Source organism: Gadus chalcogrammus, chromosome 8 (assembly GCF_026213295.1).
Source record: "Gadus chalcogrammus isolate NIFS_2021 chromosome 8, NIFS_Gcha_1.0, whole genome shotgun sequence".
Taxonomy (NCBI): domain Eukaryota; kingdom Metazoa; phylum Chordata; class Actinopteri; order Gadiformes; family Gadidae; genus Gadus; species Gadus chalcogrammus.
Window position 1 is genome coordinate 7,545,508 of NC_079419.1, and position 14,392 is coordinate 7,559,899.

General features: G+C 48.8%; 1 protein-coding gene and 1 long non-coding RNA gene across 3 annotated transcripts in view; both read right to left on the reverse strand.

Moving 5' to 3' along the window:
* Window positions 1–9,657: 9,657 nt before the first annotated feature.
* Window positions 9,658–13,131, reverse strand: LOC130387745 (titin-like). 2 transcript variants are annotated; one of them, XM_056596995.1, is made up of 5 exons: window positions 12,815–13,131; window positions 12,610–12,735; window positions 12,397–12,515; window positions 10,882–12,309; window positions 9,658–10,740 (listed from the first exon to the last, which is right to left on the reverse strand). In XM_056596995.1, exons 1-5 carry the CDS (start codon window positions 13,056–13,058, stop codon window positions 9,880–9,882), a joined length of 2,778 nt encoding a protein of 925 aa, XP_056452970.1. In that variant the 5' UTR covers window positions 13,059–13,131; the 3' UTR covers window positions 9,658–9,879. The 2 variants fall into 2 exon arrangements, with proteins under 2 accessions (XP_056452970.1, XP_056452969.1); XM_056596994.1 differs by having other exon boundaries at window positions 9,658–12,309.
* Window positions 13,132–13,802: 671 nt separating this feature from the next.
* Window positions 13,803–14,392, reverse strand: part of LOC130386908 (uncharacterized) — a 1,428-nt gene continuing 838 nt past the window's right edge. The window contains exon 3 of the long non-coding RNA XR_008896257.1: window positions 13,803–14,392. This exon is cut by the window's right edge and continues 8 nt beyond it. This is a non-coding gene — a long non-coding RNA (uncharacterized LOC130386908).

The following is a 14,392-nucleotide window of genomic DNA, read 5'->3' on the forward strand; positions in this document are numbered from 1 at the left end:
TGGAGAATTCATAATGTAAGACAAACAAACCCGATTGGAAATCATGTGCAAGTTAAGTTTAATCATGTACAACTTAAATTATATTGAAAATAGAAATTCTGCCTCTCCCATCGATGTAAAAATACTGGGTAGCTAGTATCCTACCCGTGATACACATCTAAGCTGCACATTAAGTCGTTTTTCGTAGAGCAAAGCTGCAATTTAAACATGTTCATGCATCCAGAATTATAACCACGTTAATAACGTTTGTAAGAAACCAAACCGTTTTTGTAAATCCGTCTGTTATGATAGATTTCAGCGAGATAAGAGTATTAGCGTTTGTGCAGATCACTGACTTACGTCCGCTACAACAGATTCCACCATAAAGCTTTACTGTGGTAAGATGGCGGCCTATGGTGACGTTCTAGACGCCGCCGTAGGACATCTAGTTAATATATATATCTATGATAGTATCCAGCTGCAGCCCCGGGGGGAACAACCATAGACATCATATAGGTAGATGCCGCCTCCACTGCTTCAGCCCGTTGCCTCGGCGAAACGCGTCGCCGCCATATTGGTACGGGAGCTCTCTGAACCCAGAGGTCTGTCAGACGTGTCAAACAAGCGCAAGTTGCCAGGAGCTGCGGTTTATCTGGATACAAATCACGATAACCTTTTACATTTCGCAACCAATTTCATGGAGTATTCAAGGGTTTATGCTCTACGTGAAGTATGTGAAAAAGATGATACATGTGCATGGGTCTATGATAAACGCTCACTTTTCTTGCACAGCCCGTGCACTTTGAAAATACTGAGAAGATCTATAAACTATCGAAATAGTGCTTCTTTAGTTACTACGTATTGACCATCATTAAGAGAAAGAGCATACATCAAATAGTGAGAAACTGGCAGTCAGTGTGTTTTTCATAGTTTAATAGTTCCTTTTCAAGTATGTGCATTAAGAAACCTTGAACAGTGCAATTGGCAATACACATTTATTTCAAGTCAACATTATCAAAAAAAGCTATATATTTCTATAGCAGTAAAAATATACACATCTCAATATATACATACACAATTCAATAGTTGAACTGTAATATAAATAACATAGCATATATATAATACAATATAATATAATGACTCAGTATAATGTGCAATGGAATAACATATATATGATATATATAATATGTGAAACAATATAATATAATATATTTTAAGTATATATATATATATATATGTGTATATTTGTATATTTGTACATTTGTACAATTTGACATAGTATACAATCATGCTCATAACATTTTCACATCTATGCAGTGCAATTGACACAATATAAAATTTCACACAATATATGATATAATAAAATAATTGAATCTAGGCTAGAACCCTTTAAAAAGTATTGTCTTGCTGAGCTTTTTTCGACTGTTGCCAGTCTGTAATTGCAGCGTGCTCAGTTTTGCAATGTGGTGCAGCCTGATCTTGTGAAATACAAACACAACCAAGGACAACAGTGCAAAGTTGTGGTTTTCAGTAACAAATTGTGTGTCCTGAATGTGCTCCTTGAGGAGAAACACATCATCTGTCCAGATGTCAGCCAGGACAAACTGCTTGACCACAGACAATTTGGCCTGTCCGGTCAAAATCCTCCGGCCGAAAGTGCTGGCTACAGAGCATTGACCTCTCATTGGCAGAAAAGTCTTCCCTTTTCACAGCCACTTCCCACTGTCTCCTCAACTGCTTCTCTTTGGGAAACCTTAAAATTGCGAGAAAGGTTAGCTAGCCAGTCAGTCAGATTCATAATACAGATGTATCTTTAAAAAACAACATTTAAATAGAAATAACGTTTAAAACGTCAATTTCGGCCGGCGACTGACTGCAGGTGCATCTCACAGGTGCATGTTGAGTATCGTGACATTTTTTCCGTAGTTTCATTCATTACGTGACACCTTCATATATTGTAGATCCATTACATATACAGTGGCATGTTTTGAGCCTTTTTTTGTTTTAATCTAGTCTCTTTTTTAAATACATCACAGAGAGAAATTAAGGCCAGTCGCTCAGCCGAAACGCAGCTTTCCGTCGCGACCATAAATGTCTCGGCATAGTGTTGTTCTCTGGGGCTGCAGCTGGACCCTACCCAGAGGGATGGTGCGGGAGGAGAGAGGGGGGATGACTGAGCAAAGAAGAAGTGGGCGGGGACAAATTGGAGAATGGAGAAATCAGGGCCGAGGAGAGAAATCAGTGCGATAAGTCAATGTGGGAGCTACAGTCTCCGTCATCTCATTGTTGATTCATGCCTTCTCTGTGCAGTCTCAGCCTTATCTAACTCAGAAAGGCACACCATTAACAGCAAGCAGGTTCATGTGGAGATGGTCGCTGTATGGCATGGGCGACCATCGTGCCCTAGAGACCAAAGCAAACGACGAATGTAAAAGCACCTGCAGAAGCCGCCTTAAAGAATTGAGCTAAGGCTTCCAGTGCATTGACCCAGAAAAGGAAATGCTCACTGGAGCTGGCTCTCGGCATAGCATAAAACCCATTTGGCTTGCAGTGTTGTTCAGAGCAATGCCCAAGCAAGACAATTGATGGCCTTGCGGTATACAAGTGATTCCTGGCTTGTACAATAGGCAGTACTTTGTTATGCTGGCTTGACCGCAACCATGTTGTCAAATATGCTTTTGATTTTATAAGCAAGTATCCCTTGCATCATGTCAAGATAAACAGACGTAGGCACAAACTTTCAATCTGTAGATTAAATAAAGGATTAGCTGCTCAATGCGTTGGTCATTACAGTTCATCTTTACACGTGTTACACATATAGGAAAACTGCCAACTACGGTTTTAGTCAAAATCCTTTTTATTGAGTCACAATAAAGGGAACCCCTGAAAGAAAGTAAAGACATGTAAATTCTTAAAAATGGATGACTTAAAAACGTAATTTATAAATAAGGCTTTACTTAGATCAGGGCCGTCCAGGAGGTTGCCCTTGCTTAAGGTAGAAGGATAACCAATCGGCGGCATCCCAATAGTTGGATGCAGCATAGGGTCGGGATATACTTCCGGGGAGTCTCCAGACCTTGTTTTTGGGGAATCGACTGGACGTCGGTAAACGAGAGATGCTGCAAAAGGAAGATCTTTGTAATTGACAAACGCATCAGCTGGCTTCAGGGGATCAGCCACGTGGTGGTGGTGCTGCTTCAGGGGATCAGCCACGTGGTGGTGGTGCTGCTGCTGCTTCAGGGGATCAGCCACGTGGTGGTGGTGCTGCTTCAGGGGATCAGCCACATGGTGGTGGTGCTGGTGGTGCTTCAGGGGATCAGCCACATGGTGGTGGTGCTTCAGGGGATCAGCCACGTGGTGGTGGTGCTGCTGCTTCAGGGGATCAGCCACGTGGTGGTGCTGCTGCTTCAGGGGATCAGCCACGTGGTGGTGGTGCTGCTTCAGGGGATCAGCCACGTGGTGGTGGTGCTGGTGGTGCTTCAGGGGATCAGCCACGTGGTGGTGGTGCTGGTGGTGCTTCAGGGGATCAGCCACGTGGTGGTGGTGCTTCAGGGGATCAGCCACGTGGCGGTGGTGCTTCAGGGGATCAGCCACGTGGTGGTGGTGCTGGTGCTGCTTCAGGGGATCAGCCACGTGGTGGTGGTGCTTCAGGGGATCAGCCACGTGGCGGTGGTGCTTCAGGGGATCAGCCACGTGGTGGTGGTGCTTCAGGGGATCAGCCACGTGGTGGTGGTGCTGGTGGTGCTTCAGGGGATCAGCCACGTGGTGGTGGTGCTTCAGAGGATCAGCCACGTGGTCGTGGTGCTGGTGGTGCTTCAGGGGATCAGCCACGTGGTGGTGGTGCTTCAGGGGATCAGCCACGTCCTGGTGGTTCTGCTTCGGGGGATCCGCCACGTGGTGGTGGTGCTTCGGGGGATCCGCCACGTGGTGGTGGTGCTTCGGGGGATCCCCCACGTGGTGGTGCTGCTTCAGGGGATCCGCCACGTGGTGGTGCTTCGGGGGATCCGCCACGTGGTGGTGGTGGTGCTTCGGGGGATCCGCCACGTGGTGGTGGTGGTGCTTCGGGGGATCCGCCACGTGGTGGTGGTGGTGCTTCAGGGGATCCGCCACGTACTGCTGCTGCCACCACCACTGATGTTGCGGGGGAACAGCCACGTTCCGCGGGGGAACAGCCACGTGCCGCGGGGGAACAGCCACGTGCCGCGGGGGAACAGCCACGTGCCGCGGGGGAACAGCCACGTGCTGCGGGGGAACAGCCACGTGCGGCTGCTGTCACCACCACTGATGTTGCGGGGGAACAGCCACGTGCTGCGGGGGAACAGCCACGTGCTGCGGGGGAACAGCCACGTGCTGCGGGGGAACAGCCACGTGCTGCTGCTGCTGCCACCACCACTGATACCAAGGGGGAACAGCCATATGCTGCTGCTGCTGAACAGCCTCCTGTTGCGGGGGAACGGTCACGTGCTGCTGCGGGGGAACGGTCACGTGCTGCTGCGGGGGAACGGTCACAGGCTGCTGCGGGGGAACGGTCACAGGCTGCTGCTGCCACCACTGATGAAACGGGGGAACAGCCACGTGCTGCGGGGGAACAGCCACGTGCTGCTGCTGCCCCCACTGATGAAACGGGGGAACAGCCACGTGCTGATGCTGCACAGCCTCCTGTTGTGGGGGAACAGCCACGTGCTGCGGGGGAACAGCCACGTGCTGCTGCTGCTGCCACCACCACCACTGATACCAAGGGGGAACAGCCATATGCTGCTGCTGCTGAACAGCCTCCTGTTGCGGGGGAACGGTCACGTGCTGCTGCGGGGGAACGGTCACGTGCTGCTGCGGGGGAACGGTCACGTGCTGCTGCGGGGGAACGGTCACGTGCTGCTGCGGGGGAACGGTCACGTGCTGCTGCGGGGGAACGGTCACAGGCTGCTGCTGCCACCACTGATGAAACGGGGGAACAGCCACGTGATGCGGGGGAACAGCCACGTGCTGCTGCTGCCCCCACTGATGAAACGGGGGAACAGCCACGTGCTGATGCTGCACAGCCTCCTGTTGTGGGGGAACAGCCACGTGCTGCGGGGGAACAGCCACGTGCTGCTGCTGCTGCCACCACCACCACTGATACCAAGGGGGAACAGCCATATGCTGCTGCTGCTGAACAGCCTCCTGTTGCGGGGGAACGGTCACGTGCTGCTGCGGGGGAACGGTCACGTGCTGCTGCGGGGGAACGGTCACGTGCTGCTGCGGGGGAACGGTCACGTGCTGCTGCGGGGGAACGGTCACGTGCTGCTGCGGGGGAACAGCCACGGTTTGCTTCTGCATCATATGAATCAAGTTACGATATTGATGGTAGTTTGGGTTTTGATTCAAAGGATGATCCATGATTTGCTGCTGGTGGACTGTAGGCTGCTTTGGCGTATCTGTCTGTGGAGTGGCTTCTTCATGAGATTTGGTAGGTGGTGCTCTAGGATGAACATGGCCAAGTGTAGTTTCAGGACTTGACCCAATGGGGCAACAGAGTTTGACTTGTGTCCCCTTCCACTGCATTGGCAGTATATAAAATCCATTCTAGGAAAAAAAAAAAGGCACCATTGGAACATGAATGCCAATCATTATAACGTAATTGAATTGACGAACTTCACTAGAATCCATTTACATCTTGCGTCATATGACAGCCGTTGTAAGGAACCATCAACACAAGACCCAAAGAGTTGTATTTCATGGAGTAGCCACATTGTGGTTTAACCTGGTTTGGCACCATGGGAGCATCACCCCCTAAATTAAGTAAAGAAACAAAATATTTAGGCACAGATAACTTCTATAATGGACAACATGACAGTTCAGACATCATAGGCACAATTTAACATACCCATGTCAAGCATGAAGTAAGAGGATCCAGGTCCCATGGCTTTGAGTTGCATCTGGTCCTCACCACAGTTTAAGGAAGTATCCATTTGCCCCCAACCCGAATTAGCCAAAAAAAGGCCAGCTGTTCCTTTTGTTAAGCATGCAAAAAAAGTACATCAAGCCAAAAGTGTAAGGCATTTCAACATCACAATAAGGCGAAAAAGTTACCTGAATCATCTGCTTGATAAGAGCCAAGAAGCCCCGTTAATGACTCGGCACGATCCACGGTGCTGCCAAAGAGAATAGTTCCCTCTAGGACACCCTCTTTCGCTGCCTCACCGCTTGCAATGCTTGGCTCAACCTTCTTCACTATAGCCAAAGCATAACAGTGTGGACATGGGCATAAATAACTCAACAAAATGAGAGCTGCGAACCACTTCCAACTAGTTTCTCTGCTAACGTCGAAAGCCATGCTTAATCCCAAAAAGTCAAGGAAGATGACCCTCAGCTCAACCACTCTGAAGAAAGTACAGAATCACCCGTATTATGTGAGGAATTCCATAGTAGTCAGCCAATCACAGAGCCTGCAAATTATATAGCCACAGGTGTATTCACTTAAAGAATTTAGATAGGTAGCAACATTGTTAAATTTTCCTGTTATTTGAAGACCCAAACTAATGTTCCCGGTGTCAAATAACATACTCAATCTAACATGATGTAGACAGTCAAATTTTCCAATAATTAAAAATACTTTTAAGTCGCAAATTTGTGTTTAGAGGTTTAACAGCAAAGCTTTAATTTATTTAATGTATATGGAACCCTTAAAGCAAAAGGGCAATTCAGAGGGCTTTAGATAGGCAGTACAATACAAAAAAAAATTGTAAATTAAAGTATTAGAGGGTAGCCTATATTATTTTGTGTTGAGGTCCTTTATAGCCATGAGTATCGGCCTGCTGGTTTCTTCTGAAGCTACTCAGTGCTAACCCTAAAATGGGAGACCCTGGGGCTATTAGAAATGTTTGAGAGCCAATAGGAGTGCTCATCTGTGGGCATCCGTGGCCTACTGGTTAAGGAGTTGGACCGGTTAAGGAGAACATGCCATCAAATCCTGATAAATATGATTTCATAAAAATGTGTCTCATCCTTTCCATCAAGATTATATGAACCGTATGGATGCTTATGAGCAGATCTCTTAAGTAGCCAGTTTCAAATAAAGTGAACGTTTGAGTGCTTGCATTCATTTTATTGATCGACTCATTTAAAAGCATTAGCCTGGAAAAGCAGGAAAGGATAACGTGATGGACCATTCTGTTGATGAAAGTATGGAATTGGAATATAGTAAGGCTATTTAGTCATGAAAGGGTGGTAGAATTGAGGGACTGGTTGAAAGACTGGATCTTGCCCATTGCAGAAGCTTCGCAGGTGGCTGTGTGGTGGTCGTTCCAGTAGTGGTCATCATCGGCATCATTGTTGGTGGTTGAAGGAAGAAGGGGTATAGCCCTGAGATGCATAATATTGGGGATACTCCTGAAACTCTAACATTGGACAATACTTCATAGCTGGTGCAGGCATTGATGTAAGGGGCATTGTAGTCGTGGGCGTGTCTTCTCACGGGCACCGCTGTATGCAACGGTGTAGTAGGCTGATCTGCTAGGGGTTCCTATAAGGTGGAGGATAGACTACTGGTTGCCGTGGGTTGTAGTGGCGGGGGCTGTAGTGGTTGGGGTAGCTTTGACAGCTGTTGGTGTCGGTTGGGGGCAAACCAGCATCATGGGCATTCCTTGCCAACGCATTGGCAGGACGTAACATCCACCCTGGGAAGATAAAGACATTGGGATTGTGAAAAAAAGGCAAGCTTCATCTATGGTGATTATTGTATTCGTCAAACAGATTCAGATAAGTCACTGAGGAGCTGTGTTTGAGTAAGGGCCAACAGGTCAGGATGTATATATTGGGGCTCGAACCCAAGCCCTTTCAGTTTGAATTCGAAACCCCTACCCAGTACTTCACCGTCATTAATAATTAAATATTACCTCTTTGATTATATTGCAGCCGTATGGCGCAACCATCACCAATCCCAGAGAGTTTCTTTGCATTGAGTAACGACAGGTAGGAGGGATTTCGCTTAGAGGAGGTGGTCCCCTATTTTCTGAAAATTCAGAAAGGGGTCTTTTCGTTGTTTTCTGAGACAAATAATATTGGGCCTGCAGTTCAAGTGTAAATAACATTAAAATTGTACCTCGGTGCAACTGAAACTGTGACGCCCCCAGCCCCAAAGCTTGGAGAGAGAAATTAAGGCCAGTCGCTCAGCCGAAACGCAGCTTTCCGTCGCGACCATAAATGCTATATAATTACAATATACATACATTGTAATTACTCACAAGCAAGTAGTGGTAGATTATATATATATATACTGTATATCCTATATTTCTTGACAATATTATCTCCTGTTAACGAATGATAGAATAAGGCTTTGCTAACCATGTCCATTTCACGTTAGACTAGCTATAGTCTGATTCTGGCGGCAACTTAGCTGTCTCAACAGCTCTTAGCTCTCAACATAACACATGATCTACGTGACATGACTGAATTTTACAATTACAAATAGAAACAATTGTTTAGTCTTACTTGTGAAAGGTAATTCCTTGCGATCTTGTTTGTATCGTCCTGAAGGTGGTGCATCCCCAAGCGACGCATGAAGTAGGCATCTTCACTCCGAAGACGAAATAACTCCCGTACCAAGATGGCGCCGACGATTTATGCCGTCCAAGGCCGAAGGGGGCGTCTACCTATATGATGTCTATGGGAACAACACCCTGGCGTGACAAAAACAACCCAGGCGCGACGGAAGTACTCTGGTGTGACGGAAGTGATTTATTTGTGAGACTGTCAATATGCTTAATATATTGAGTAATATTCATGTTAACTCTCGTACTTCTTTGAACGAAGTGCAGCTAATTTTTCAAAGGTATAATTATATTGGAATTTAGCGAAAAGTAAATAAACCACGGCACGGCTTTAACATGAATATTACTCAATATATTAAGCATATTGACAGTCTCATTTACGTCCATGGTTGATCTTTGGTTTCTGATAGCGGTGTGTAAAAAAAAGTTTATCAAATAAATCACTTCCGTCACACCAGAGTACTTCGGTCACGCCTGGGTGGTGGTTGTCTCGCCATAGTGTTGTTCTCTGGGGCTGCAGCTGGACCCTACCCAGAGGGATGGTGCGGGAGGAGAGAGGGGGGAGGGGGATGAAGAGGGAGGATGACTGATCAAAGAAGAAGTGGGCGGGGACAAATAGGAGAATGGAGAAATCAGGGCCGAGGAGAGAAATGCGTGCGATAAGTCAATGTGGGAGCTACAGTCTGTCATCTCATTGTTGATTCATGCCTTCTGTGCACAGTCTCAGCCTTATCTAACTCGGAAAGGCACGCCATTAACAGCAAGCAGGTTCATGTGGAGATGGTTGCTGTATGGCATGGGCGACCATCGTGCCTCAGAGACCAAAGCAAACTATGAATGTAAAAGCACCTGCAGAAGCCGCCTTAAAGAATTGAGCTACGGCTTCCAGTGCATTGACCCAGAAAAGGAAATGCTCACTGGAGCTGGCTCTCGGCATAACATAAAACCCATTTGGCTTGCAGTGTTGTTCAGAGCAATGCCCAAGCAAGACAATTGATGGCCTTGCGGTATACAAGTGATTCCTGGCTTGTACAATAGGCAGTACTTTGTTATGCTGGCTTGACCGCAACCATGTTGTCAAATATGCTTTTGATTTTATAAGCAAGTATCCCTTGCATCATGTCAAGATAAGCAGACGTAGGCACAAACTTTCAATCTGAAGATTAAATAAAGGATTAGCTGCTCAATGCGTTGGTCATTACAGTTCATCTTTACACGTGTTACACATATAGGAAAACTGCCAACTACGGTTTTAGTCAAAATCCTTTTTATTGAGTCACAATAAAGGGAACCCCTGAAAGAAAGTAAAGAAATGTAAATTCTTAAAAATGGATGACTTAAAACGTAATTCATGAATAAGGCTTTACTTAGATCAGGGCCGTCCAGGAGGTTGCCCTTGCTTAAGGTAGAAGGATAACCAATCGGCGGCATCCCAATAGTTGGATGCAGCATAGGGATATACTCCCGGGGAGTCTCCAGACCTTGTTTTTGGGGAATCGACTGGACGTCGGTAAACGAGAGATGCTGCAAAAGGAAGATCTTTGTAATTGACAAACGTATCAGCTGGCTTCAGGGGATCCGCCACGTGATGGTGGTGCTGCTGCTGCTTCAGGGGATCCGCCACGTGGTGGTGGTGCTGCTGCTGCTTCAGGGGATCCGCCACGTGGTGGTGGTGCTGCTGCTGCTGCTGCTGCTGCTGCTGCTGCTGCTGCTGCTGCTGCTGCTGCTGCTGCTGCTGCTGCTGCTGAACCGCCACGTGGTGGTGGTGCTTCTTCGGGGGAACCGCCACGTGGTGGTGGTGGTGGTGCTTCTTCGGGGGAACCGCCACGTGGTGGTGGTGGTGGTGCTTCGGGGGATCCGCCACGTGGTGGTGCTTCTTCGGGGGATCCGCCACGTGGTGGTGGTGCTTCGGGGGAACAGCCACGTCCTGTTGCTGCCACCACCACTGATGTTGCGGGGGAACAGCCACGTGCTGCGGGGGATCCGCCACGTGGTGGTGGTGGTGCTTCTTCGGGGGATCCGCCACGTGGTGGTGGTGGTGCTGCTGCTGCTGCTGCTGCTGCTGCTGCTGCTGCTGCTGCTGCTGCGGGGGAACCGCCACGTGGTGGTGGTGCTTCTTCGGGGGAACCGCCACGTGGTGGTGGTGCTGCTGCTTCAGGGGATCCGCCACATGGTGGTGGTGCTGCTGCTGCTGCTGCTGCTGCTGCTTCGGGGGATCCGCCACATGGTGGTGCTGCTGCTGCTGCTGCTGCTGCTGCTGCTGCTTCGGGGGAACCGCCACGTGGTGGTGGTGGTGCTTCTTCGGGGGAACCACCACGTGGCGGTGCTTCGGGGGATCCGCCACGTGGTGGTGGTGCTTCGGGGGATCCGCCACGTGGTGGTGGTGGTGCTTCGGGGGATCCGCCACGTGGTGGTGGTGGTGCTTCGGGGGATCCGCCACGTGGTGGTGGTGGTGCTTCGGGGGATCCGCCACGTGGTGGTGGTGGTGCTTCGGGGGATCCGCCACGTGGTGGTGGTGGTGCTTCGGGGGATCCGCCACGTGGTGGTGGTGGTGCTTCGGGGGATCCGCCACGTGGTGGTGGTGCTTCGGGGGAACAGCCACGTCCTGCTGCTGCCACCACCACTGATGTTGCGGGGGAACAGCCACGTGCTGCGGGGGAACAGCCACGTGCTGAGGGGGAGCAGCCACGTGCTGAGGGGGAGCAGCCACGTGCTGCTGCTGCCACCACCACTGATGTTGCGGGGGAACAGCCACGTGCTGCGGGGGAACAGCCACGTGCTGCGGGGGAACAGCCACGTGCTGCGGGGGAACAGCCACGTGCTGCTGCCACCACTGATACCAAGGGGGAACAGCCATATGCTGCTGCTGCTGAACAGCCTCCTGTTGCGGGGGAACGGTCACGTGCTGCTGCGGGGGAACGGTCACGTGCTGCTGCGGGGGAACGGTCACGTGCTGCTGCTGCCACCACTGATGAAACGGGGGAACAGCCACGTGCTGATGCTGCACAGCCTCCTGTTGTGGGGGAACAGCCACGTGCTGCGGGGGAACAGCCACGTGCTGCGGGGGAACAGCCACGTGCTGCTGCTGCTGCCACCACCACTGATACCAAGGGGGAACAGCCATATGCTGCTGCTGCTGAACAGCCTCCTGTTGCGGGGGAACGGTCACGTGCTGCTGCGGGGGAACGGTCACGTACTGCTGCGGGGGAACGGTCACGTGCTGCTGCGGGGGAACGGTCACGTGCTGCTGCGGGGGAACGGTCACGTGCTGCTGCTGCTGCCACCACTGATACCAAGGGGGAACAGCCATATGCTGCTGCTGCTGAACAGCCTCCTGTTGCGGGGGAACGGTCACGTGCTGCTGCGGGGGAACGGTCACGTGCTGCTGCGGGGGAACGGTCACGTGCTGCTGCTGCTGCCACCACTGATACCAAGGGGGAACAGCCATATGCTGCTGCTGCTGAACAGCCTCCTGTTGCGGGGGAACGGTCACGTGCTGCTGCGGGGGAACGGTCACGTGCTGCTGCGGGGGAACGGTCACGGTTTGCTTCTGCATCATATGAATCCAGTTAAGATATTGATGGTAGTTTGGGTTTTGATTCAAAGGATGATCCATGATTTGCTGCTGGTGGACTGTAGGCTGCTTTGGCGTATCTGTCTGTGGAGCGGCTTCTTCATGAGATTTGGTAGGTGGTGCTGTAGGATGAACATGGCCAAGTGTAGTTTCAGGACTTGACCTAATGGGGCAACAGAGTTTGACTTGTGTCCCCTTCCACTGCATTGGCAGTATATAAAATCCATTCTAGAAAAAAAAAAAGGCACCATTGGAACATGAATGCCAATCATTATAACGTAATTGAAATGACGAACTTCACTAGAATCCATTTACATCTTGCGTCATATGACAGCCGTTGTAAGGAACCATCAACACAAGACCCAAAGAGTTGTATTTCATGGAGTAGCCACATTGTGGTTTAACCTGGTTTGGCACCATGGGAGCATCACCCCCTAAATTATGTAAAGAAACAAAATATTTAGGCACAGATAACTTCTATAATGGACAACATGACAGTTCAGACATCATAGGCACAATTTAACATACCCATGTCAAGCATGAAGTAAGAGGATCCAGGTCCCATGGCTTTGAGTTGCATCTGGTCCTCACCACATTTTAAGGAAGTATCCATTTGCCCCCAACCCGAATTAGCCAAAAAAAGGCCAGCTGTTCCTTTTGTTAAGCATGCAAAAAAGTACATTAAGCCAAAAGTGTAAGGCATTTCAACATCACAATAAGGCGAAAAAGTTACCTGAATCATCTGCTTGATAAGAGCCAAGAAGCCCCGTTAATGACTCGGCACGATCCACGGTGCTGCCAAAGAGAATACTTCCCTCTAGGACACCGTCTTTCGCTGCCTCACCGCTTGCAATGCTTGGCTCAACCTTCTTCACTATAGCCAAAGCATAACAGTGTGGACATGGGCATAAATAACTCAACAAAATGAGAGCTGCGAACCACTTCCAACTAGTTTCTCTGCTAACGTCGAAAGCCATGCTTAATCCCAAAAAGTCAAGGAAGATGACCCTCAGCTCAACCGCTCTGATGAAAGTACAGAATCACCCGTATTATGTGAGGAATTCCATAGTAGTCAGCCAATCACAGAGCCTGCAAATTATATAGCCACAGGTGTATTCACTTAAAAAATTTAGATAGGTAGCAACATTGTTAAATGTTCCTGTTATTTGAAGACCCAAACTAATGTTCCCGGTGTCAAATAACATACTCAATCTAACATGATGTAGACAGTCAAATTTTCCCAATAATTAAAAATACTTTTAAGTCGCAAATTTGTGTTTAGAGGTTTAACAGCAAAGCTTTAATTTTTTTAATGTATATGGAACCCTTAAAGCAAAAGGGCAATTCAGAGGGCTTTACATAGGCAGTACAATACAAAAAAAAATGGTAAATTAAAGTATTAGAGGGTAGCCTATATTATTTTGTGTTGAGGTCCTTTATAGCCATGAGTATCGGCCTGCTGGTTTCTTCTGAAGCTACTCAGTGCTAACCCTAAAATGGGAGACCCTGGGGCTGTTAGAAATGTTTGAGAGCCAATAGGAGTGCTCATCTGTGGGCATCCGTGGCCTACTGGTTAAGGAGTTGGACCGGTTAAGGAGAACATGCCATTAAATCCTGATAAATATGATTTCATAAAAATGTGTCTCATCCTTTCCATCAAGATTATATGAACCGTACGGATGCTTATGAGCAGATCTCTTAAGTAGCCAGTTTCAAATAAAGTGAACGTTTGAGTGCTTGCATTCATTTTATTGATCGACTCATTTAAAAGCATTAGCCTGGAAAAGCAGGAAAGGATAACGTGATGGACCATTCTGTTGATGAAAGTATGGAATTGGAATATAGTAAGGCTATTTAGTCATGAAAGGGTGGTAGAATTGAGGGACTGGTTGAAAGACTGGATCTTGCCCATGGCAGAAGCTTCGCAGGTGGCTGTGTGGTGGTCGTTCCAGTAGTGGTCATCATCGGCATCATTGTTGGTGGTTGAAGGAAGAAGGGGTATAGCCCTGAGATGCATAATATTGGGGATACTCCTGAAACTCTAACATTGGACAATACTTCATAGCTGGTGCAGACATTGATGTAAGGGGCGTTGTAGTCGTGGGCGTGTCTTCTCACGGGCACCGCTGTATGCAACGGTGTAGTAGGCTGATCTGCTAGGGGTTCCTATAGGTGGAGGATAGACTACTGGTTGCCGTGGGTTGTAGTGGCGGGGGCTGTAGTGGTTGGGGTAGCTTTGACAGCTGTTGGTGTCGGTTGGGGGCAAACCAGCATCATGGGCATTCCTTGCCAACGCATTGGCAGGACGTAA